The 23,095-nt window shown below is 34.3% G+C and overlaps 2 protein-coding genes across 5 annotated transcripts; both read left to right on the top strand.

The window, feature by feature from the left end:
* The first annotated feature begins 68 nt into the window (after positions 1-68).
* Positions 69-11,554, top strand: LOC146944886 (elongation factor G-2, mitochondrial-like). Of its 3 annotated transcripts, none has more exons than XM_085743258.1 (16): positions 69-630; positions 1,093-1,314; positions 1,735-1,856; positions 1,931-2,081; positions 3,470-3,541; positions 6,632-6,727; positions 7,701-7,762; positions 8,325-8,391; positions 8,969-9,007; positions 9,271-9,309; positions 9,781-9,810; positions 10,060-10,098; positions 10,358-10,390; positions 10,528-10,588; positions 11,057-11,142; positions 11,240-11,554. In XM_085743258.1, the coding sequence occupies exons 1-15, from the start codon at positions 268-270 to the stop codon at positions 11,134-11,136; spliced, it is 1,476 nt and encodes a 491-aa protein (XP_085599384.1). In that variant the 5' UTR covers positions 69-267; the 3' UTR covers positions 11,137-11,142; positions 11,240-11,554. The 3 variants fall into 3 exon arrangements, 2 of the variants coding, with proteins under 2 accessions (XP_085599384.1, XP_085599385.1); XR_015026166.1 differs by having other exon boundaries at positions 74-630; positions 9,781-9,847; XM_085743259.1 differs by lacking the exon at positions 9,781-9,810 and having other exon boundaries at positions 74-630.
* Positions 11,555-12,752: 1,198 nt separating this feature from the next.
* Positions 12,753-21,563, top strand: LOC146944885 (elongation factor G-2, mitochondrial-like). 2 transcript variants are annotated; one of them, XM_085743254.1, is made up of 16 exons: positions 12,861-13,508; positions 13,666-13,887; positions 14,270-14,391; positions 14,466-14,616; positions 14,857-14,928; positions 16,035-16,115; positions 17,741-17,802; positions 18,592-18,658; positions 19,421-19,462; positions 19,586-19,636; positions 19,726-19,764; positions 19,864-19,902; positions 20,163-20,195; positions 20,334-20,394; positions 21,076-21,161; positions 21,257-21,563. In XM_085743254.1, exons 1-15 carry the CDS (start codon positions 12,996-12,998, stop codon positions 21,132-21,134), a joined length of 1,614 nt encoding a protein of 537 aa, XP_085599380.1. In that variant the 5' UTR covers positions 12,861-12,995; the 3' UTR covers positions 21,135-21,161; positions 21,257-21,563. The 2 variants fall into 2 exon arrangements, with proteins under 2 accessions (XP_085599381.1, XP_085599380.1); XM_085743255.1 differs by lacking the exon at positions 19,586-19,636 and having other exon boundaries at positions 12,753-13,508.
* The last annotated feature ends 1,532 nt before the right edge of the window (positions 21,564-23,095 follow it).

Raw genomic sequence — 23,095 nt, 5'->3', positions numbered from 1 at the left:
TTATTATTTTACTGATTGATTGTAATTTTGTTGGGAAAATAAAAAGGCAGTGTAGTAATCTACAATGCGTGTTGGATACGGCAGCGTTTGACAGAAAACGACAGAAAGAGGAGAAGAAGCGGGAAAAAGAAATGATCGATTGAGTGAGTGTAGTACGAAGATGATGATGGTAGTACGATTTAGCCTCACGCTATATATAATAATCGCCGTTCTCTTCTCTTCTTCTTCTCTATCATCAAAAACCCTAGAAACACAGCAACCACCACCATGGCTCGTTTCACCTTGCCGCTCCTACTTTACTCCACCGCCACTTTCCGTCGCTTCTCGTCCGACTCAATGCAGCAGCAGCAACTGCGCAACGTCTGGATCTCAGGGCTCGTTGACCCTTCCAAGGTGAGGGTGAGCGAGAGGTACTGGTTATACACGGGGGAGATTGATAAGATGATAGAAGCTAGGAAAGAAACTGAGGAAAGAGACAAGCACTATGAGTCTATTGTAAAAGAAGAGTCATGGTTGAATAAGGGTAAAAAACGAGATAGCCATAGATATTGTAAATGGCTCATGAATGGTCCCTCTTCCGATTCTACTTCCGCAGATGTCACTTTCTTCAACTGGACGAAACAATATAAGGTAATAATAATAATCATATTTCAGTTTAATCCACTTTTTTGTTACTTGCATTATTCATGGATGGAATGGTAGTAGCAGTAGTAGTAATAAACTGATTTGGATTAACTTATTTCAACTTATCTATTGATATATGTTTTCTAAGACTGTTATGGATAACTTATGAAAACAACTTATCACATTTTTTCACCTTAAATAAGATCTACAAGATAATTTATGAAAACAACTTATAACGTATACAAAAACAATTTTTTTATCGTTTGCTATAAAAATAGCTTACACATAATCGCTTATCATGACAAGTCCTTGTGCTATAAGCTGCAAAAACACTATAAGCTGTTTATACAAACATCAATAATATTCTTAGTTCCATGCTTGCATTATTCATGGAATGGCACTAAACTCATATATTATTCAGTTAATGTTTTATATACTATTGACTTTATTTAAAATTTGTCCTTGCAGATGAGTGTGATTGACACACCTGATCATGTTGATTTCACTGCTGAGGTTCAGAATGCTCTGCGTGCCTTTGACAGTGCCATTCTTGTTCTTTCTGGTGTTGATGGGGTGAACAGCCACTCCATTTCTGTTGATAAACAAATGATAGGATATGAACTTCCAAGACTTGTTTTTATCAACAATCTTGACCATAAGGGAGCAAATCCATGGGGAGTTTTAAATCAGGTAAACTTGAGCTAAATGGATTGGATAGATTCTAAATTTCGTACTATGTTGTCAATCTAGGATAGCGGAGGTAGATCGCGATTGTGTTGCTTCACACTGCTATCGATAACATGGGTTTTTGTAATTTTATTGCTAATTGAACAAATCTGTTTAGTTTATAAAGAGAACTTCAGTAAGTACAAAAAAATTGAATTCAAAATTCTTTCAAAGCTACTTACTTATCTTTAATAATAATCTTCTGTGACTGTGAGTTTGTCAATGTTCTATACAAATTGAGTCTAACTTCAATTCAGATTTAGAAACTTATAATATTTAATTATTATTGACCTTGGGCATTTTTATAATTATTTCGCAGTTTTAATTATAATTCAAATTCATACTGTTGTTTTTATTTGTAGAACATTTTGTTTTATTTTTCAGGCAAGATCCAAGCTTAAACATCATAGTGCTGCAGTCCAAGTTCCAATAGGCTTGGAATATAATTTTAAGGGGCTTGTTGATCTCGTGCACTTAAAGGCCTACTTTTTTCATGATTCAAATGGGTCTGTTTCTGAAACTTTTGCATTGGTTATGCCCATGATTATTCTTCATATTACTGAGTTGTTTCTTATTACAGACAAAAGGTTTTCGTTGAAGAAGTTCCTGGATATATGGAAGCCTTGGTGTCACAGAAAAGGCGTGAACTTATAAAAACTGTGTCCGAGGTGGACGATAAACTTGCAGAAGCTTTCAGTGGTGGCAAGCCCATCTCAGCAGCTGATCTTGAGGTGTGGGAACAATGTTTTTTTTTTTTTTTTTCATCTCAGTTTTGCATACTAATTATTTGGTTTTACATTTAGCATAGATTTCTCATATGTTTTTGTTTTGACAAATAGTTTATCAACATATTGTCTTGAAGTGTTGAGGATGTTGAAGTTTGTGCATCCTAAATGTGTCTCAACTAAAAATAGCACATACATGTCATTTTCTAATGATATAGAATGTTGCATGGGTCTCGAATAAGATACCATAATATAGTATGTGAAACATAATAAATATTATAAGATATAATGAAGTTTATCCGCATATTGTTATCCCCAATGTTTTCAAAGTTTTTCCACACATTGTTATATCCAATGTTGTCGATTACAGATTACGGTGGCAAGCCAAAAAAACCACCGTAAACATATGGCAGATTGTGTAAAGGCAGTTGGCTGAAGTATGGCAGAGGCAGACTAAGTAAAACAATTATGGCTGTGTGCGCGCGTGCGTGCGTGTGTGTGTGTGTGTGTGTGTGTGTGTGTGTAACACAACCAAAAGACTATCAGTATATGTCAAGAAACATAGATTTAATTGAAAGAAAGTATCATTTGAATAGAAGGAGATGCTCCACTTGTTGATGACTTCAAAGATGATTATGTTGAAGTTGTAGATGAGGATAAAATATATTTTCTTTATTGATTTTTTATGAATTCGTTGTTATTTTGAAGTCTTTAGTTTGATAAAAAGTGGTTGTTAGTTGATTATGACATTGCGATGGAGACAAATGATATTTTCATTCAATTAAGTCTATGATTCTTGACATATATTGATAATATTTTGGTTTTGTGTGTGTTATAATATATATCATAAGTTACATACTCTGGCTGCCATGCTTTTGCCATATGCTGTTACACCATCCGCCATATGTTTCTGGAGGATTCTCGGCTTGCAACCATATTTCACAATCAACAACACTGATGAGGCATGTATACTCTAATATTGACCAATATTATCACTTGGAATAGAAGCTTCAAGTAGGACCCAACATGGTAGAAAAAAAATGCGCCTCTTATCGTATCAGACAATGTTGCCAAAAGGAAAACATGAAAGAGCAAACTCATCGACGAAAGTTGCTGCTGTTTTCTTTCATGGAGAGGATATGTCAGTATTATCCCTTTTGTTTTGAGACGAAGTTGAAAAACAAATTCCTGATTCAAATCCATTTTATGCATGTATTGCATTTTAGGCTTAGATCCATTGGAAAAGCCACTTTTTGTTCAGGCGCCTTTGAAGCCAGATGTATTTTTAGATATAGCGTGATATACGAAAACCAGTTGTTACTTCGCCCCCCCCCCCCCCCATCTACAGATCTTATCTTGTAAACAGTTTTCTTTTGTTATTATTGTGTGTGTAGGAAGCAGTTCGTAGGGCCACCATAGCACAGAAGTTTATACCATTATTCATGGGCAGTGCTTTCAAGTATAAGGTAAGTGTTAAATTAGCTTGAATTCTTTGTTGTATGGTCTCGACCTTCATTTCTCCACTTTCTTTCTTAGGTAGACTCACTTTCTTTAATCTCGACTCATTACTATGATTATGATTTAATTTAGATTTGGTTTTCCAGACACTTCACTTTGGAAATTGAATTCACTTGTAGCATTCTTAGTACGATGATGGCTACTAGTGGTACATGACACTATACATAAATTCTGGGTCTGGTCAACTTAGAATAATGCTGTTCATTAAACAATAAATGAGCAATATCTGTCTAATAAAATCTAGGAAGAATCCTGCTGTTCTAAAAGCTAGCTACTGGTATTGTTTATAGCTTTTCCATTCCCTTACTATAGTTATGTAGGGGGAAATCTGATTTATGATCTACCATTCTTTTGAAAAGTTGGAAACTTTATACTGTTATAACTTATAAGGCTTTGTTACAGAAGGCTGACACGTATATTAGGAGACAAAGCACCAAGAGGTTTGCACTTATGGGATCCTATTAAGAACAACTGTCCAACCATTAGTTTAGAGTTTAAGGGATCTTTGGACTCCTAATCTGAGACATTATATTCTTGATATTAATTATCTTAATAATGATTTTTTTAGCCATCAATCCCTCATAATATTCTCTCACATGTGTGCACATACTTGGGCATGCCCGAACACTAATATGATCCAAACTTGAACTATATATATTATATAAACTTGAACATTCTATATTTCATGCATGCTCATTGTATTGATTGTGATTTTAAAAGACTATTTTGGCATAAAAAAAGTCTTGTGAATTTTAAACGACTGTTGAAATGTAATGCCTTATTGATGCAGACCTCAAAACAGAGTAGTAAAACAAACAATAAACACAAATGACTAGAAAAGGTGTTGGTATTATTGAGTTAGAAATTGGAAATGCAGATGGGAACACACTCCCAATCCACCCTAGAGCTGAGCTCTGCAGAGAGATTACAATTCTCTGCCTAACAAACAGCAAACAAACTTCTGCATAACCTCCCCCCTTTTTTGGATCACTCCTTAATAACAGAAATCATAACTAAACCACACCTTCTCATACTGACCCTACTGCCACATCAGTAGTGCTGCTTCCTATTTCTCCTCACATAGACATTCTACGCCTTAGGCCCACTTTGCTGGCCCAATATCATTGCATCCCTATCGCTTATAAGAATTTTTTAAGTAATAGACTTATATTATATCATAATAATTTATTTGATTTGAAAGGACTTTATGGATTTATATGATTTGAAAGAACATGTTTTGTAAGTAGGATTCATCCACATATCTAAAGCTATGCTAGCGCTCCATTGCCTAAGTCCACTAGGGTAGCTACCAAAGATATTTGAAATGTGAAAACACGAAGTGGTCAGTTTTACTTTCTAGTTCACATTGGATTTGTGTGGTGGAATCACTAGCGTCGAAGCTGGTTCTGGTTGGCTTGCTTTTAGTGCAAATGATTTTCCTTATTGGGATTAAACCTCCCCGGTTCAAATTGCCAGTTGTCTGCCTATCAATATCTATCATCACCGATATTACATGCACCAAATTAAAATGATTTTCAACCCCAGCACAATCAATTGTTGTTTTCATTTCTAATAAGTTATTTGAGATGATTATATGAAAAAGAAGAGTTCAATCACAAATGTACTAGTTATATCTTAAACAGGGCAAAACCGCAATTCCATAAAGTGTGTCAATTATAGCCAACTACAATATGACTAAGTTGGTTGATAATTTATGTTGGGTTGGATGATAACAAAGGGACTTTAGTTATCATAGTGATGCTTTGATACTCCAATTTTTGTTTAAATAAAAAGAAAAACGTAGGGGGGGAGAGGGGGGAGAAACAAGAGAGATGTAAAGGCATACAACTAAGAGAAATAAGAATTGAAAATCCTAAGAAATCTAATGTTATAAAGTAAGACTTTTTTATGACAAGAAATTAAAAAGTCACTACAATGTCCAACATAATCTAATTTATAAAATAAATCACTGATATTAAAAAGTTTTAAATACCACACGACTCTTTGTAATTTGTAAAAGAGAAATGATATTTGTATAACCATTTTCTAACAACTTTTGTGACAACTTTCACTCTCATACTCACATTATATTTTTACTTTCTCTCTCGAGTAATGATATTTTGACATCCATTTGATGACAACTTTGTTGACAACCTTGTTTTTCTCACTTCTTATTGGTCAAAAACAATGGAGAGAGAAAAAGGAAGAGAGAGGATAACAACATCATGTGAGTATGAGAGAGAAAGTTGTCCAAAAGTTGTCAAAAAGTGGTTGTCAAAATATCATTTCTCTTCTCTCTCTATTATTTTGGTTTTCGTGCCAATACATACTTTTCTTTCTAAAAATATGGTTGTTCATTTGGTTGTCAAACAAATTGATATTCAAATAACACTACTCTTTGTAAAAAGTCTTTGAACCACTAGATTTAGACGCCCGTTTGAAAAGTCCTAATTGTTGTGATTGAATACCACAGTTCTTGGTTATTTACTTAATTAAAAGTCTTAACAAATTTTTTATCACAAACAAGTCTTTTAAAATCCCAATGTGATACACCCATCCTATGCTCTTGGCCTACGTGAGACAATGAGGTTGAACATGACTTGGATCATATTTTAGATTCAATCCTAAATATACCTTTTATGTGGTAGATATATACTAGAACGGAGAAAGGTCGGCTAGGGTGGAGAGTTAGTTGTTAGGTTGTGTTGGTTGGCCAGTTCGTTACGCCTAGCTATGGGTAGTTAGGAGTGGGAGAGAGTGAGGGACATAGCTGTGTCATTAGTTTGTTGACAAAGAATCAAAGGAGCTTTCTAGCTTTACTAAGGGTCCCTTCTTTGTAAGCGCTAACGCTATTTTGGATGGAGTTAACGATTATGGATGGTGAACCAAAAAAGAAGGCCTAAAATCCTCCATTTTTTAGCCGCTATTTCCACCATAAAACGCCATCGTGCTACCATCCTTCACATTTGATAGCATTGATTTTGTCATGAACGATACATACAAGCTTATATTTTTATTTTTTGTTGTTTCTGATCCAGGGGCTACAACTACTTTTGGATGGTGTACTTAATTATTTGCCGTGTCCAACTGAAGCTAGTAATTATGCCCTCATCCAATCTAAGAATGAGGAAAAGGTACCAAATTCAAAGAAACAATTGAATGAGATTATTTATATTGCTCGAGTGAAAATGCTCTTAGCCTTTGTTATTAATAGAGGAAAGAATCTAGGTTAGCTAACTGTGGTCTAGCCATAGATTAGTACACCACCTCTAACTGAATCGATTGAATCAGTTACTGGCATAACTCACTGCCCAGGTGTAACTGGCCGTAGCCAGTCATAGGATGCAGTATAAATAGATGATTCCACATTGTTTATAGTAATCACAATTCATAGTCAAAGAAATCCAGTTTAGAAATTCTACAATTTTCTCTATGAATTCAGTTACTCTAGAATCTTTATAAGGTATCTGAAGTTAGCGTCGACCCTCCGACCTCTGCCATTGCCTCACCGGTGATTGAAGTTCTGGGGACAGTTGCAGTTGCTCGGGCAACAGTTATGGCATATTGTGATGTTGATTCAGCCTCTAATGTAGATAATGTGAAGTCTACGTTCGAGGCATTCTTATATCTTTGTCCTAACTTGGTTGTTCATGGCCCTACCTACTTCAAGGTGTTATCCTTACTTCATGAGCTGCAAGTTCCCATCTCCACGCCAATCATTTATTGCATTAGTAGAAGCACTTTCGCTTAGAGTCATAATCACATTCGGCATTCTAGAACCAAACACGTGGACCTTGATTTGTTGTTTGTTTGAGAAAAAGTCCTTGCCAAATCTCTAGTTGTGACTTATATTCCCGCTCAGGCTTAGATTGATCGCATTCTCACAAAGCCAATGACAAATGTTCAATTTTTTTAATCTCAGAGACAAACATTGGGTTCTTAGTAAAAAAAGACTGCACAATTCTACACTCAAGCTAATTCACTCTCTAATCCTAGGCACCACATAATAGCAAAGACCACACTGTTCCACCAAATCTTGATAAACATGGTGGTGTTGTGCTATTTTTTAACGTACTAAAAAAGAATATTATTTGGCTATTTTAACAGGGTACACTTGTGGCGCTGGCTTTCACTTTAAAGAGAAAGTATGATCTACTAACATATCTAAGGTACCGTAACCTTTACATGTCGATAAATCCTATTACATATTGTTTGTTTTGTCTTATATATATACTACCTCCGGTTATTATTATAAGCAAAAATAAAATGTTACAAGTTTGGTCACTATTATAACTTATAAGTAAAATTTCACTACGTTTACACTATTTAATGCTATTACTTCTAATATACCCTTCATATAATTAAAAAAAAACAACGTGGGTATTTGACTTAGTTTTTCCACTAACTATAAAAAAGGACAATTTAGTAAATTTGACACATTTTAACATGAAATCTAGAAAATTAGCCGCACTTAACTGAAATTCTTAATCACTGTACCAATTTTTTTTATAATATAAGATGATGTGATGGCCATATCATTTTAAAGATCTATGAATTTTTATAGGTTTGATCTACTTAACGAGAATTAGAATTTTCACTTCAAAGGTTGGATTGATTTGATTCGCCTTCAACAAAGAGATGTTGAAGGTTTAAGTTAAATTTGACTTATGGTGTCGATGGATCCTGACTCATAATTTATAATACATGTATTGCTTTTTTTATTGTGTGAAGAATCTACGACGGTGTCGTTAGGAAAGGGGATTTTATCACAAACGTTGACACTGGCAAGACGTTCAAGGTAAGTTTAAGGCTCGCCACTGTTCTACTTTGATAGCATTGGTCTTGTGCGCATGGTGTTGTGTTGTGGATCTACTTTTATTTTTTTGCTACAATCTTGGTTTTCTGCAACTCAGGTAGTTCATTTTTTATAAATATATGACTCAATTCAAGATGACATTTTTGATAATCTACAATTATAGTTATTGTATTTAAGCTCTATCTTACGATGAAGGAATAAAAAAGAGATACCAAATGATAGGATCTCTTAATACTATTTACCCTCACATTATCCATTTCTTACTAGTCCATCGATTCAAGTCTCTAAACAGTGCATATATTCAAATTCTTAATTGATACTTCCTACTAGCAATATTGACTCTTTTTTCAAGAAACTTATTCTACAAAGAAATATCTATTTAACCATACTTCTAATATTATCCTCTTGCATTACCAGGTCTTGTCCCCTCATTTTGTACTTTTTTCTAACAATATGCAGTGGTGTGTACTCATAAGATCATTTTCATGTCTCTGCTTTCATTTATTGCATTTGAAACTAGTGATTTTGTTGTTGAAGCTTTTCTTCTCTGCAAATGCAGGTTCCTGATTCAATTGAAATGCGAAAAGATGAGATCGGGGTTAGTTTTTAGATTTTCACCATGATTTGTTGATATCCTCATTAAATCGAATGCCTATGGAGAACTTTTGTATAATTGTTCTGCCATATCTATTTCTAAATTCTTATTTTTAGCATTTTCTAGTTTAACGAGGCATGAAAAATGACCGAAAACATTATGCAGTGGTGTGCCCTCATAAGATCATTTTCACTTCTCTGCTTTCGCTTATTGCATATTGAGACTAGTGATTGTGTGACTGAAGCCCTTTTTCTCTGCAAATGCAGGTTCCTCATCCGCTTCAACTGCAAATGGATAAGAAGGGGGTTAGTTTGTAGATATTCACCATGATTTGTGGATCTTCTCATTAAATTAAATGTTTTTGGAGAACTTTTGTATAAATGTTCTTCCATATCTATTTAAATTCTAATTTTAGCTTTTACTCCCTCCGTCCCGGAATAACTGACCCATTTTCTAAAAAAAAGTGTCCCAAAATAACTGACCCATTTCAATTTTCAATACAACTTTCATCATTCCCAATACAATATAACACTAAATAATACTACTTTTATCATTCCCAATACAATATATTCTACTTTCCCCTTTATTTATACACTTTTCTTAATCTGTGTGAAAAACCAAAGTAGGTCAATTATACCGGGACGGAGGTAGTACTAGTTTAATGAGGCATGACACATGATTGAAAACAATGCACTCATAAGATCAGTTTTTTAGTGGGTGGTTTAATTTGAGACTAGTGATTTTGTGGCTAAAGTCTTTCTTCTTTGAAAATGTAGGTTCCTTATCTGATTGGGTTGCGTAATGAGGTGCGATTAGTTTTTACATTTTAGCCGTGATGTGTGGGTATTTCCATTAAATCTAATGTCTTTGAGAACTTTTGTATAATTTTTCTTTCATATCTATTTAAATTCTAATTTTAGCTTTTACTAGTTTAATGAGGCATGGCAAGATGTAGTGGTGGCACTCATAAGATAAATTTCATGTCTCTGCTTTCATTTATATTGTTTTGAGACTAGTGATTTTGTGGCTGAAGCCTTTCTTCTCTTCGAATGCAGGTTCCTTATTCAACTGAGTCGCGGAAGGATGATTTGGGGGTTAGTTTTTAGATGTTCATCGTGATTTGTGGATCTTCCCATTAAATTGAATGTCTTTGGAGAACTTTTGTATAATTGTTCTGCCTTATCTATTTAAAATCTAATTTTTACTTTTGTTAGTTTAATGAGGCATGAAACATGATTGAACACAATATGCGGTGGTGTGCACTCATAAGATCATTTTCCTGTCTCTGCCTTCATTTATTGCATTTGAGACTAGTGATTCTGTGGCTGAAGCCTTTCTTTTCTGCAAATGCAGGTTCCTCATTTGATTGGGTTGAGTTATCATGAGGTAGGGCTCAGTTTTTATATTTTCACCATGATTTCTGCATCTTCTCATTATATTGAATGTTGTTGGAGGACTTTCATATAATTGTTCTGCACGATCTCTTTTTAAATTCTAATCGGGATTCTTCTCCAAATTGATAGGCGATCCAAGTGGCTCGTGCTGGAGAAATAGTCGCTGTACATGATCCCATTAGTGCACCAGGTTCTACTTTTCTCTTCTCTCAAAGCATATACACATTGCCTGAACTCTAAATTGCTCTGTTTTTGTAAGATTGAGTTATTCTTGAATCTGTTGGTGATTTTAGTTGTTTGAAAATGTGGTTATTATATTATTTTTTTTGGAGTAAATTTCATTTGAGGATTCAAAAATACTGAAAACTGCATCTGCTAAACCTATAAAGAAGAAAGGAGCCAAAACGACTGAAAAATGCTAAACAGTGTGAAGTCTTTCTCTATGTCATTTCAGCAATGGATGTTACATTGCCTTGTAACATCCTTTATTGGGACTTCAATTTTTGTGTTTGAAAAAGCAAGTACTCTAGTTCTATATATCATTAAACAACACAATCCAATCTCATACGAATTTATGGGCATTCCTCTTCAACAAAATATGCTTGGTGAAACAATGTTATTGTGACCATCTGTTTTTTTGTGTTCATTGTTTAATCAGGCGATACTTTTACTGATGGGTTAGTAAGATACAGAAAGGCTTCTGTTGATGTTTCTGAGCTGGTCTCAAGAGATTCTTGAGTGCAAGTAAGTAGCTTCTTTATATGACAAATTAACTTCCCTACCTTGGCTTTAATGGCAATTTATATTACCTAATTGTCTTGTTTTGTATATTGCTTTTTAGGTTTCAAAAGTTTAGCAGACTTGAGTTTCAGCAGTGTCACAGTTTTTTGATAGGCCTCCTTCATTGATGACTCTTTTTTAGAGAATGGAGCTTGATTGATGACTTATGTATATGTTGACTTGGCGTATCTGCAAATATTTGGGAGTCTGGGAATGTTTTATTTTGAGTTGTACAAAATCTGAATATGCCATTTTAAGATTTTGGCTGATGATATAGGTTTACAAACATGTTTATGATTTTAGAAACGTTGAAATTAGAGACGGTACTTTGTCGAGATTTCAAAAAATATAAGTGAACTGAAAGTTAATTTGGGAATTGCTTATTTATTGTTTGTCAAATTTGGTCGTTAAGATTGCCGGACTAGGATGTAATAGTTCATGAGCCGGGTCACGATTAAAATTTTGGATCGTGACAAAGTTAAAAGGATTTACCCCATTAGGCATAAGGGGGCCCAATCATGTGCTTTCGGCCTAAAAAATGGTCACATTTCTAAAAAATGAGTTACAACACAAACTTCCAACACAAGAATTGTTTGCACTTTTAAGTTTTGATCATGAGGCTTAGAGATGAACACATTTTTAGGCCTCAAATCTACACCTCCAAACCAACTCCTGAGGATTAATTTAATTTTTAGTATTGATGTTACTTTTTTATACATAAAATATCTCATTCTAATGTTCATTTTAGGCTTCAAAATGAGTTAGATTGGTCTGACACTGAATTAGACCTCTACCAATTATCTAGAAGGTTATTTAGGGTATTGACATTTTTTCCGACAACAATTTCATTTTTCTTTTCTATGTGTGAAATATTCAAAAAAACTTATCGTCTACAATTGTTTTATATTTTTAGTCTCTACGTTTTTTAAAGATGGACTAAATAAAATTATCAAGTCTTATAATGTGTAAAGACTGAAAAGCAGTTACATAGTCTAAAGGCAAAGTTAAAGATAATTACAAAGACTAAACATGTTATACGTTTATTTATTGAGTTTCAATACTTGTTTAAGTATTTTTTTTAAATAATCAGATCAATCGTTCTTCTACAATTCTTTTGTAATGAATCCTCTAGATTGGAACAGCATTCTTCCGGTGGAGATTTCTCTTGACATTCATCACTTTCAATCCGGACCATTAAAAAGAAGTTCTCCAAAAAAAAGTTATAAATTTTATTTTAGGCTAAATACATTTTTTTAATTTTTAAGTTTGACAAAAATATCGGGTTAGTTTTTAAGTTTTTTTAAGTTTCAAGTAGGTCATTTAAGTTGTTAAATTGTTACTCTTTTAAAGTTCACGGAGACCGAATTCTTTCTACTTGATGTGCTGGCAAAAAATTTGCACTTATAATAGGATAACAAATGAAAATAAAAATTTAGATAATGTAAAAAACAAACTAGGGACGACTAAATAAAAATGTAATCTATGTGAAATCAGTTATTTATTTAAATTAAAATAAAGAAATCAAAGAGGAAGAGAAATGATTATATTGAGAAATGATATATAAATAAAACTTGTGAAAAACAAAAAAAGTTAAAAAAAGCCACCACCTTTTTGCAAAGCGTGTTGGATACGGCAGCGTTTGACAGAAGACGACAGATAGAATGAAGAAGAAGCGGGAAAACGAATCATCAATGTGTAGTACAGTACAGTACAGTACGGAAGATGATGACGATGATGATACGATTTAAACCCCCGAGGGTTTTAGCTAGCTAGCCTCCCTCATATATTCTATCAAAAACCCTCACGCCACCACCACCATGATCATGGCACATTTCTCCAGGTCTTCAATGCAGCGCCTCCTCTACTACTCCTCCTCCACCGCCACTCCGTCTTTCCACCTCTGTCACTTCTCAACGGAGCAGCCGCAGAACATCTGGGTTACTACAGGGTCCATTGACCCGACAGAGAAGGTAATGCCACCATGCATGATTCGTCATACCGATAAGAGTTCGTCCACCACCACTTTCCAACGCCTCTCACCTGAGCGGCTACGCAACGTCTGGATCTCGGGACTCCTTGACCCTTCCAAGCTTCTTTTAACCGAGAGAAGACTGTTATACACGGGTGAGATCGATAAGATGGAGGATGCTAGGTGTGAAATTCAGGAGAAAGACAAGAACACTGAGTCTTATATTAAACAAGAGTCATGGCGGAAGCTAGGTTTGGGAAAAGGAGTTATTAGCCGCACAGTTCTCAACTGGGTGTTCAATCCCAAGTCCGACTCTATCACTGCAGATCTCACTTTCTTCAACTGGAGGGAAAACTATAAGGTACTATATCATTTGCTATAATAATAGCTTCTGCATAAGCGCTTATCATGATAAGCTACAAAAACACTATAATCTGTTTATACAAAACTCAATAATGTTCTTGGTTTGCATTATTCATGAAATGGAATTTAACTTTAATATTTGTTTGTCCTTGCAGATGACTGTAATTGACACACCTGATCATGTTCATTTCACTCCTGAGGTTAAGAATGCTCTGCGTGCCTTCGACGGTGCCGTACTTGTTCTTAATAGTGTTGATGGCGTGCAGAGCCACTCCATTGTTGTCGATAAGCAAATGGTAACATATGAACTTCCAAGACTTGTATTCATTAACAACCTTGACCACAAGGGAGCAAATCCGTGGGAAGTTGTGAATCAGGTAAACTTACTTAGATTAATGGATTGGATAGATTCTAGGTTTTGTACTATGTTGTCAATCTAGGATAGTGGAGCAGAGTTGAGCCTTTGTTTCTATTTTGTGTCGTGCATTGCAACCGTGGTGCTTCATACTGCTATTTTTAACATGGGTTTTTGTAGTTTTATTGCTACTTGAACAATTTTGTTTAGTTTATAATGAGAAATTCAGTAACATCATTGTAGAAAAAAAATTGAATTCAAATTTAGATTTAGAAATTAGAAACCTGTAATATCTAATTATCATTGACATTGGTCGTTTTTATAATTATTTCTCATTGTTACCTATAATACTCAAATTTAAATTGTTGTTTTTAAACTATAGATCATTTTGTTACATTTTTCAGGCAAGATCAAAGCTTCAACATCATATTGCTGCAGTTCAAGTTCCAATAGGCTTGGAATATAATTTTAAGGGACTTGTTGATCTCGTGCAATTAAAGGCCTACTATTTTCATGGTCCAAATGGGTCTGTTTCTGAAACTTTTTCATTTGTTATGCCGGTGTTTATTCTTCGAATTACTCAATTGTTTCTTATTGCAGAATAATGGTTGTCATTGAAGAACTTCCTGCAGATATGGAAGCCTTGGTGTCAGAAAAAAGGCATGAACTCATAAAAACTGTGTCAGAGGTGGATGATAAACTTGCTGAGGCTTTTTGCAGTGGCAAGCCCATATCAGCAGCTGATCTTGAGGTGTGTGTGGGTAACAGTGTCTTGTTTAGACATCATAGTTTTGCATACTAATTAATTGGTTTTACATTTAGCAAATATTTTCTCATGTTTTTGTTTTGGCAAATAGTATATCAACATAGCAGCAGATGCATTTTCAGATATAGTGTGATATACGAAAACCAGCTGTCACTTCTCCCCCACCCCCCATCTCCAAATCTTATTTTGTAAATAATCATCTTTTTGTTATTATTGAGTTTGTAGGAAGCAATTCGTAGAGCCACTATAGCACGGAAATTTATACCATTATTCATGGGTAGTGCTTTCAAATATAAGGTAACCTACCCCCCTCCTGCAGACTCTTAATTTTTATCTTGACTCATTAATATGATTATGATCTAATTTAGTTTGGGTCTTCCAGAGACTTCACTTTGGAAATTCAATTCACTTGTTGCATTCTTAGTATGATGATGGCTACTAGTGGTCCTTCACACTATGCAAAATTTTTGGAGCTGGTCAAATCTTATGTTTTATAAATAATAAAAGAGTAACCATTGTCATATAAATCTACTTAGAATAATTCTTTTTAATAAATAATAAATGAGCAATATCTGTCTAGTAAAATTCTACTTAGAATCTTGCTGTTTTAAATGCTAGTTACCAGTACTTTTTAAGCTTTTCCATTCCCTTACAATAGTTATGTATGATTTATGATCTACCATTCTTTTGAAAAGCTGGAAGCTTTCTTCTATTATAAGGCTTTGTTACAGAAGGCTTACAAGTATATTAGGAGACAAAGCACCAAGAGGTTTGCAATTCTGGAGCATGTCATTAGTGTTGGCCCTATTAAGAACAACAGTCTAAACATTTGTTTAGACTTGAAGGGATCTTTGAACTCCTAATATAAGACATAATATTCTTTATACTATACTAAACTTCTTGATATTAATTATCTTAATAATGATTTTGTTAGACATCAATCCCTCTAGGATATCATCTTCGCTATCAGGTTTTGAACCCTCATAATATTCTCTGACATGCATGCACACACATAGGCATGCCCGAACACTAATATGATCCAAACTTGAAGATTTTGTATTTAGTTAATTATCAATAAGATACAAACTTGAACATTTTATATTTCAAAAGACTATGTTGGTATTATAGTATTGGATTGATATTTCTTTGTAAGCGCTTCTGCTATTTCGAATGGAGTTAACGATTACAGATGGTGGACCATATAAGAAGGCCTAAAATCCTCCACTTTTAGCCGCTATTTCTGCCATAAAACGCCATTGTGCCACCATCCTTCACAAATTGGCCATAGCTGTTGCAAAAAATTCTTCACTGCAATCTGCCATGGCCACTATTTGACAACATTGATTTTGTCTCGAATAATACATACAAGCTTATATTTTTTATTTTTGCTGTTTCTGGTACAGGGGTTACAGCTACTTTTGGATGGTGTACTTAATTATTTGCCGTGTCCAACTGAAGCTATTAATTCTAAGAATGAGGAAAAGGTACCAAATTCAAAGAAACAATTGAATGAAATTATTTGAATTGCTTGAGAGATTTATAATAGAAGAAAGAACCTAGGCTATCTAACTGTGGTCTAGCCACAGTTCAGCACACCACCTTTAACTGACTCAACTGAATCAGTTACTGGCATAACTGACTGACTCACACCACTGCCAAGGTGTAACTGGCAGTAGCCAGTCATAGGACAAGGTGTAACTGGCAGTAGCCAGTCCTAGGATGCAGTTATAAATATATGATTCCACATTGTAAATTGTAACCACAATTCATAATCAAAGAAATTCAGTTTAGAAATTCCACGATTCTCTTCAGATTCTCTCTAGATTTAAATACTCTAGAATCTTTATATGGTATAATGGTATCAGAAGTTCGCGTCGATCATCCGACCACTGCGATTGCCTCACCGGTGATTGTAGTTCCGGCGACAGTTACAGCTGCTCCGGCGACAGTTACGGCTGCTCCGGATACAACTATAGCTTCTCCGTGACAGTTACAGCGGCGCCATCACCGCTTCTTAGTCTTGTATCGTCTGATTTCGCGAACAAAGAACTCTTTCTATGCAATCTCTGAGAAACTTGACTCTCAGAACTATCTGCTAGGAATCCACTTTGGTGACTTTAGGGCGAGAAAGTCGCCATGGCTCTCTCTCTTCTCTCTCTCTCATATTACACTCTCTCCCATCTTATTTATCATTTCTCTCATCTTTATCTTTCATAAAACACAAAATTAAACTAAAGTCACTATCTGCTATGGATGTAACAGGTTGAACCTGTGATTGAAGTACATAAATTGCATCATTTCTTGATCTATCCTTCAATTCGTTCTAACTTCTAAGCCGTGATTCTGCTCCACAAAAGTTTGCTTACCCTCATCCTTGGTCACAAATGCTTTATTTGCCATGGCCATATAACACTTGGCAGAATCCTGCATATTTCATACCATCTCAGCCTATGCAGCTTCCTAACTTTACGTCCATGCAACCATCACAAGATCACTCACCTTCCTTCCTTCCCCAGGCCTCAAGCACTACTTGCCAACACTCACTCATCTTCTTCAGTTAGCTGGTACCCAGATTCTGGGGCTTCTCGCCATGTTACCTCAAATGCTTTAAACACACAACAGCAGTCCCCTTTCTGTCGAATCCATTGGTTCCTCCACTTTTACTTCTCCTGATAACTCTAAGTTCAGTTTTACACTTCACAATCTTTGCATGTTCCTAATGTCACCAAATATTTGCTCAGTGTCAATCAATTTGCTCATGATAATAGTGTCTTTTTTTAATTTCATTCTAACCACTGTCAAGTCCTTGGCTTTCAATGAATTCCTTCTCAAGGGCACATTTGGGGATGATGGACTGTATTTTCCACCTCTTCAGCTGCAGGGAGCATCATCTGCTGTTCCTGTCTTAGCTAATAATACTATTGTAGATTCTGTAAATTCTGCCAGTAGCTCTATAAATTAGTCTTGATAAACAAATCCCCCAATCTTTGCTATTATGCACCACATAATAGCAAAGACCACACTGTTCCACCAAATCTTGATAAACATGGTGTTGTTGTGCTATTTTTTAACCTACTAATAAAGAATATTATTTGGCTATTTTTAACAGCAAACACTTGTGGCATTGGCTTTCACATTGAAGAGGAAGTATGACCTAATAACATATATAAGGTACTGTAACCTTTAGACGTTGTTAAATCTTATTTCAAATTTTTTTGTTTTGTCTTATACACACTCCTCTGGTCATTATTATAAGCAAAAAAAATTTGCTTCAAATTTGGGTCAATATTGTAAGTAAAATTTCACAACTTTTACACTATTTAATGCTGTTATTTCTAATATACTCTTCATTTAAATCAAAAAGGACAATTTAGTAAATTTGACTTATTTTTTAACATGAAATCTAGAAAATTAATATCACTTAACTAAATTTCTTAATCACCGTGAAAGTGTTTTTTTTTTCTTTTTTCAATAATGTTAACCGGAGGGAATGTGGGTGTGTGTGCCTATCATGGTCAATTGAAATCGGGTGTTATAGTTAACATAATAACACTTCCAATAACTCTTTGTAGAAGGCGAATTAAACCAATCCAACAATACAAAAATTCAAACAATTTAAACATTTGTTGGTATATATGTTTTAATAATAGATATTTACATATGATTTAAATAGACCTCCGGTTCCCAGGGGAAGGGTCCCCTAGTAATCCGGAGTTTGGCAGGGAAAGCCTAGCCATTCCTGGGTGGAATAGTGTATTATACATTAAAAGTAAGAAGATTTGATGGAATGTCATATCAGTTTAAAGATCTATGAATTTTCATAGGTTTGATCTACTTAACGAGAATTTTCAATTCAACGGTTGGATTGATTTAATTCGCCTTCTACTAAGAGATATTGGAGGTTTATGTTAAATTTGTCTTATGGTGGAACTAAGGTATTGGCTTTTCTATTGTGTGAAGAATCTATGACGGCATGATGCGGAAGGGGGAGTTTATTACAAACATTAACACTGGCAAGACATTCAAGGTAAGTTTAAGGTTCTTCACTGTTCTACTTTGATTGCATTCGTCTTATGCACATGGTGTTTTGTGTTGTGGATCAGCTTTTCTTTTTTGCTACACTATTGGTTTTCTGTTACTTGATTAGTTCATATATATGACTAAATTCAGGATGACATTTATGATAACCCACAATTATAGTTGGTGTAACTAAGGTCTGAGGAAGAATGAATCCAAAGATATATCAAATGATGGGATCTTTTAATATTAATTTACCCTCGGACTATCCATTTCTTACTAGTCAGTCCATGGATTCATGTCTCTAACACAGTGAATGGATTCAAATTCTTACTTGATACTTCCTATTAGCAATATTGACTACTCCCTCCGTCCCAAAATGTAAGCAAAGATTGGTCAACATAAGTTGATGCATCTGGTACAAATTTTGAACCAAATACATTAACTTTTGTTGCTTATATTTTGGGACGGAGGGAGTATTTGTTCAAGAAACTTATCCTACAGAGAAGTTTCTATTTATCCATACTTCTAATATCATCCTCTTGTATATCCAGGTCTTGTCCCCTCATTTTGTACTTTTTTTCTAAAAATATCGCTCCAACAAAGACTAGTACTAGTTTTTGCTTTTACCAGTTTAATGAGGCATGAAAATGACTGAAAACAATATGCAGTGGTGTGCACTCATAAGATCATTTTCATGTCTCTGCTTTCATTTGTTGCAATTTGAGACTTGTGATTTTGTTGCTGAAGCCTTACTTCTCTGCAAATGCAGGTTCCTCATTTTTCTGAGGCGGTGCGAAAGTATAAGATCGGGGTTAGTTTTTAGATTTTCATCAAGTTTTGTGGATCCTCCCATTAAATCAAATGTTATTTGGACAACTTTTGTATTATTTTTCTGCCATCTCTCTTTTTAAATTCTAATTTTTGCTTATACTAGTTTAACGAGGCACGAAAAATGATTCAAAACAATATGCATTGGTGTGCACTCGTAAGATCATTTTCATGTCTCTGTTTTCACTTATTCCATTTTGAGACTAGTAATTTTGTGACTAAAGCTTTTCTTCTCTCCAAATATAGGTTCCTCATTCGATTGAGGCGGAAGAGGATGAGAGGAAGGTTAGTTCTTAGATTTTGTGACTCAAGCTCTTTTTCTCTCCAAATTTACTTTGTTTAAAAACTAGTGATTTGTGGCTGAATCCTACTCCTTAAATGCAGGTTCCTTATTTGTTTGAGCCGCAAAAGGATGATTTGGGGGTTAGTTTTTAGATTTTCACCATGATTTGTGGATCTTCCCATTAAATTTAATGTCTTTGGAGAACATTTGTATAATTGTTCTGTCATATCTATTTAAATTCTAATTTTAGCTTTTACTAGTTTAACGAGGCATGAAACATGACTGAAAACAATATGGAGTGAAGTGCACCCATTAGATCCTTTTCATGTCTCTTCCTTCATTTATTGCATTTTGAGTCTAGTGATTTTGTGGCTGAAGCCTTTCTTCTCTGCATATGCAGGTTCCGTATTTGGTTTGGGAGCGTACTGGTGAGGTGGGTGTGAGTTTTTAGATTATCACCATGATTTGTGGATGTTCTTATTATATTGAATGTTGTCGGAAAACTTTTGTATAATTGTTCTGCAATATCTCTTTTTAAATTCTAATCGTGATTCTTCTTCAAAATCGACAGGCATTTCAAGAGGCTCATGCTGGAGAAATAGTCGCTGTACATGATGTCTTTAATGCACCAGGTTCTACTTTTCTCTTCTCTCAAAGCATATGCTACATTTCCTGAATTCTACATTGCTCTTCTTTTTTTGTAAGATTGAGTTTTTCATGAATCTGTTGTTGGTGGTTTAAGATTTTTGAAAATGTGGTTATTATATTCTCTTCATGGAGAGTAAATATCATTTAAGGGATTGAAAATACTGAAAAATGCATCTGAAAAACCTAGAAAGAAGAAAGGAGCCAAAACAGCTGAAAAATGCTGAACACCGAAGTCTTTCTGCGAGTAACTTCAGCAATGGATGTTCGAATTGCCTTGGAACATCCTTTATTGGGACTCCAGTTTTTGTGTGTGAAAAAAGCAATACTCTAGGTCTATCCCATTAAACAACACAATCCAGTCTCATACGAATTTATGGGTATTCCTCTCCAACAAAATATGCTAGGTGAAACAAAAGGTTAGATGAAACAATTGTGAAGTATTTCTGCAAGTCACTTTAACAATGAACGTTCACATTGCCTTGTAACATCTTTTATTGGGACTCTAGTTTTTGTGTGTGAAAAAATCAACACTCTAGTTCTGTATCCCATTAAAAAACACAATCCAGTCTCATACAAATTTATGGGCATTCCTCTCCAACAAAATATGCTAGGTAAAACAAATGTTAATGTGACAGTATGTTTTTTCATGTTCATTATTTAATCAGGTGATACTTTTACTGATGGGTTAGTAAGATATACAGAGGCTTCTATTGATGTTTCTTAGTTGGTCTCAAGAGATTCTGGAGTGCAAGTAAGTAGTTTCTCTATATATGACAAATTAACTTTTATAGGCTTTAATGGCAATTTATATCACCTAATTGTCTTGTTTTGTGTATTGCTTTTTAGGTTTCAAAATTTTAGCAGACTCGAAGTTTCAGCAGTGTCACTTTTTTGATAGACCTCCTTGGTGGACGACTCTTTTGTTTATGTATATGTTGAGTTGATGTATCTGCATCTATTTGGGAGTCTAAGAATGTTTTATTTTGACCTGTACAAATATCTAGATATGTCATTTTGAGATTCTGGCTGATGATACGGGTTTATAAACAGGTAAATTTGATTTCTCTTTTGACATCAGATAAATATGTCAAGCAATTCCAAGAAGTTCAGTATTAGTGTTATATATATAGTCTTGTACATCAATCTTGGTTTATTTACTTTGTAGTTTATGTTTGTTGGTAATCAGTAGGACATATGTCAGCATTACAGTTGGATAAACATCCAAACTAGCGTCCCAAGTCCAGAAGTAAAATTACATAAGAACAAGAGGCATAATGAATTTCAAAATTGGATAAAAAAAATAGTGTAGATCATCGAAGATATAGAACGTACATTGAAACTATTTGAACTTTCTACTAGTTATTTGCTACTATGATACAATCATTAATTGTAATGGTAAAACATTTCCAACAAACTACATAATTAAAATCAAACATTTTTCATGATCAAATAATTATAATTTATTGACATTGTAAAACATCCTTACCATTCAAAGTGTATACGAATAAAATTGTTCTTAAATGTTTTCTTTTGTTGTAAATTGTAATAAAATCATTCTTATTTGTATGATCGGCTATATATTGTTAATTACGCTATTGGAACTTACCGCAATGACAACAATATGAGCATGAGACCCTTGCAGTGTACACACGATTTATATAGTGAACAATGGTTTTCTTTTGTCACCTTCAAAATAAATGATTTTTTTTGGTCAATTTTTTTTTTCTTTTTAAAAAAATCGTTATTTTTTTAATTATATAGGAGGATTTTTTTAACACAAAATTTAGTTGTCATTGTTTATTTCACTACTTCATTAACCACAAAAATGTTTGTTAACTATTTTTAAAATCTATGTACTTCTGTAAAATAATTTGTTAACGTCTTGCATTTTTTGTGGATGATTATCAAAGTGGTCAAAAAAGCCGATAAAATTTATATTTCAAAAGTCGTTAACAACGTATCTTGTTATAGTTAATGCAGTTGTAAAATTGGTTAGTGACACTTTTTAATGTGTGTTACAAACATTATCCTCTATAATGAAAAATAATAATTATTAAAACATTGACAAAAATAAAAATAAAGAATATCCAAGTAAAAATAAAAAGTACTGTTCCTCATATCCGAGTGTTGTTTTTTGAAAGAAAGAATATCCAAGTGTTGTATTTGAATTTAAAATTTGTGTTCCAAAATCATTTTAGTGTATTTTTTTGAAAGGAAAATCATTTTAGTATTGTTGTTTATTTATTTATTGAATAATGCTACTTATAGCGACAATCTTTTTCAAGAAAGATCACGAACAGTTATTTTTTGTAACATAACACCACCCCCACCATGTATTCCGTGAATTCCGGAATTATAATAACTCAAATAGTTATGTCAAAGCTCTCCTGTTTAACACTAATACAAGCATCGTGGGAATTTCGGGAAAAAAAATCTCGCTGCATATAGCAGCACTCTTATTTATTTATGAAAAAGGCATGCAATAAGTCGCAAGAATTATATCATGAAAAACCCTACAACTACATCAACAACTAAAACCATGGCTCGTTTCGCCTCCATGCCGCTCCTCCTTTCCTCCTCAACTTTCCACCTCCGTCACTTCTCATCAATGGAGTCAGCGGAACGGCTGCGCAACATCTGGATATCAGGGCTCACCAACCCTGCCAAGGTAACGTGGGAAGAGAG

Source organism: Medicago sativa, chromosome 2 (assembly GCF_051527215.1).
Source record: "Medicago sativa cultivar Bolivia chromosome 2, Bolivia_mono, whole genome shotgun sequence".
Classification (NCBI taxonomy): Eukaryota; Viridiplantae; Streptophyta; class Magnoliopsida; order Fabales; family Fabaceae; genus Medicago; species Medicago sativa.
The sequence above is the reverse complement of the archived record's forward strand: the minus strand, read 5'-3'. Positions and strand labels throughout refer to the sequence as shown.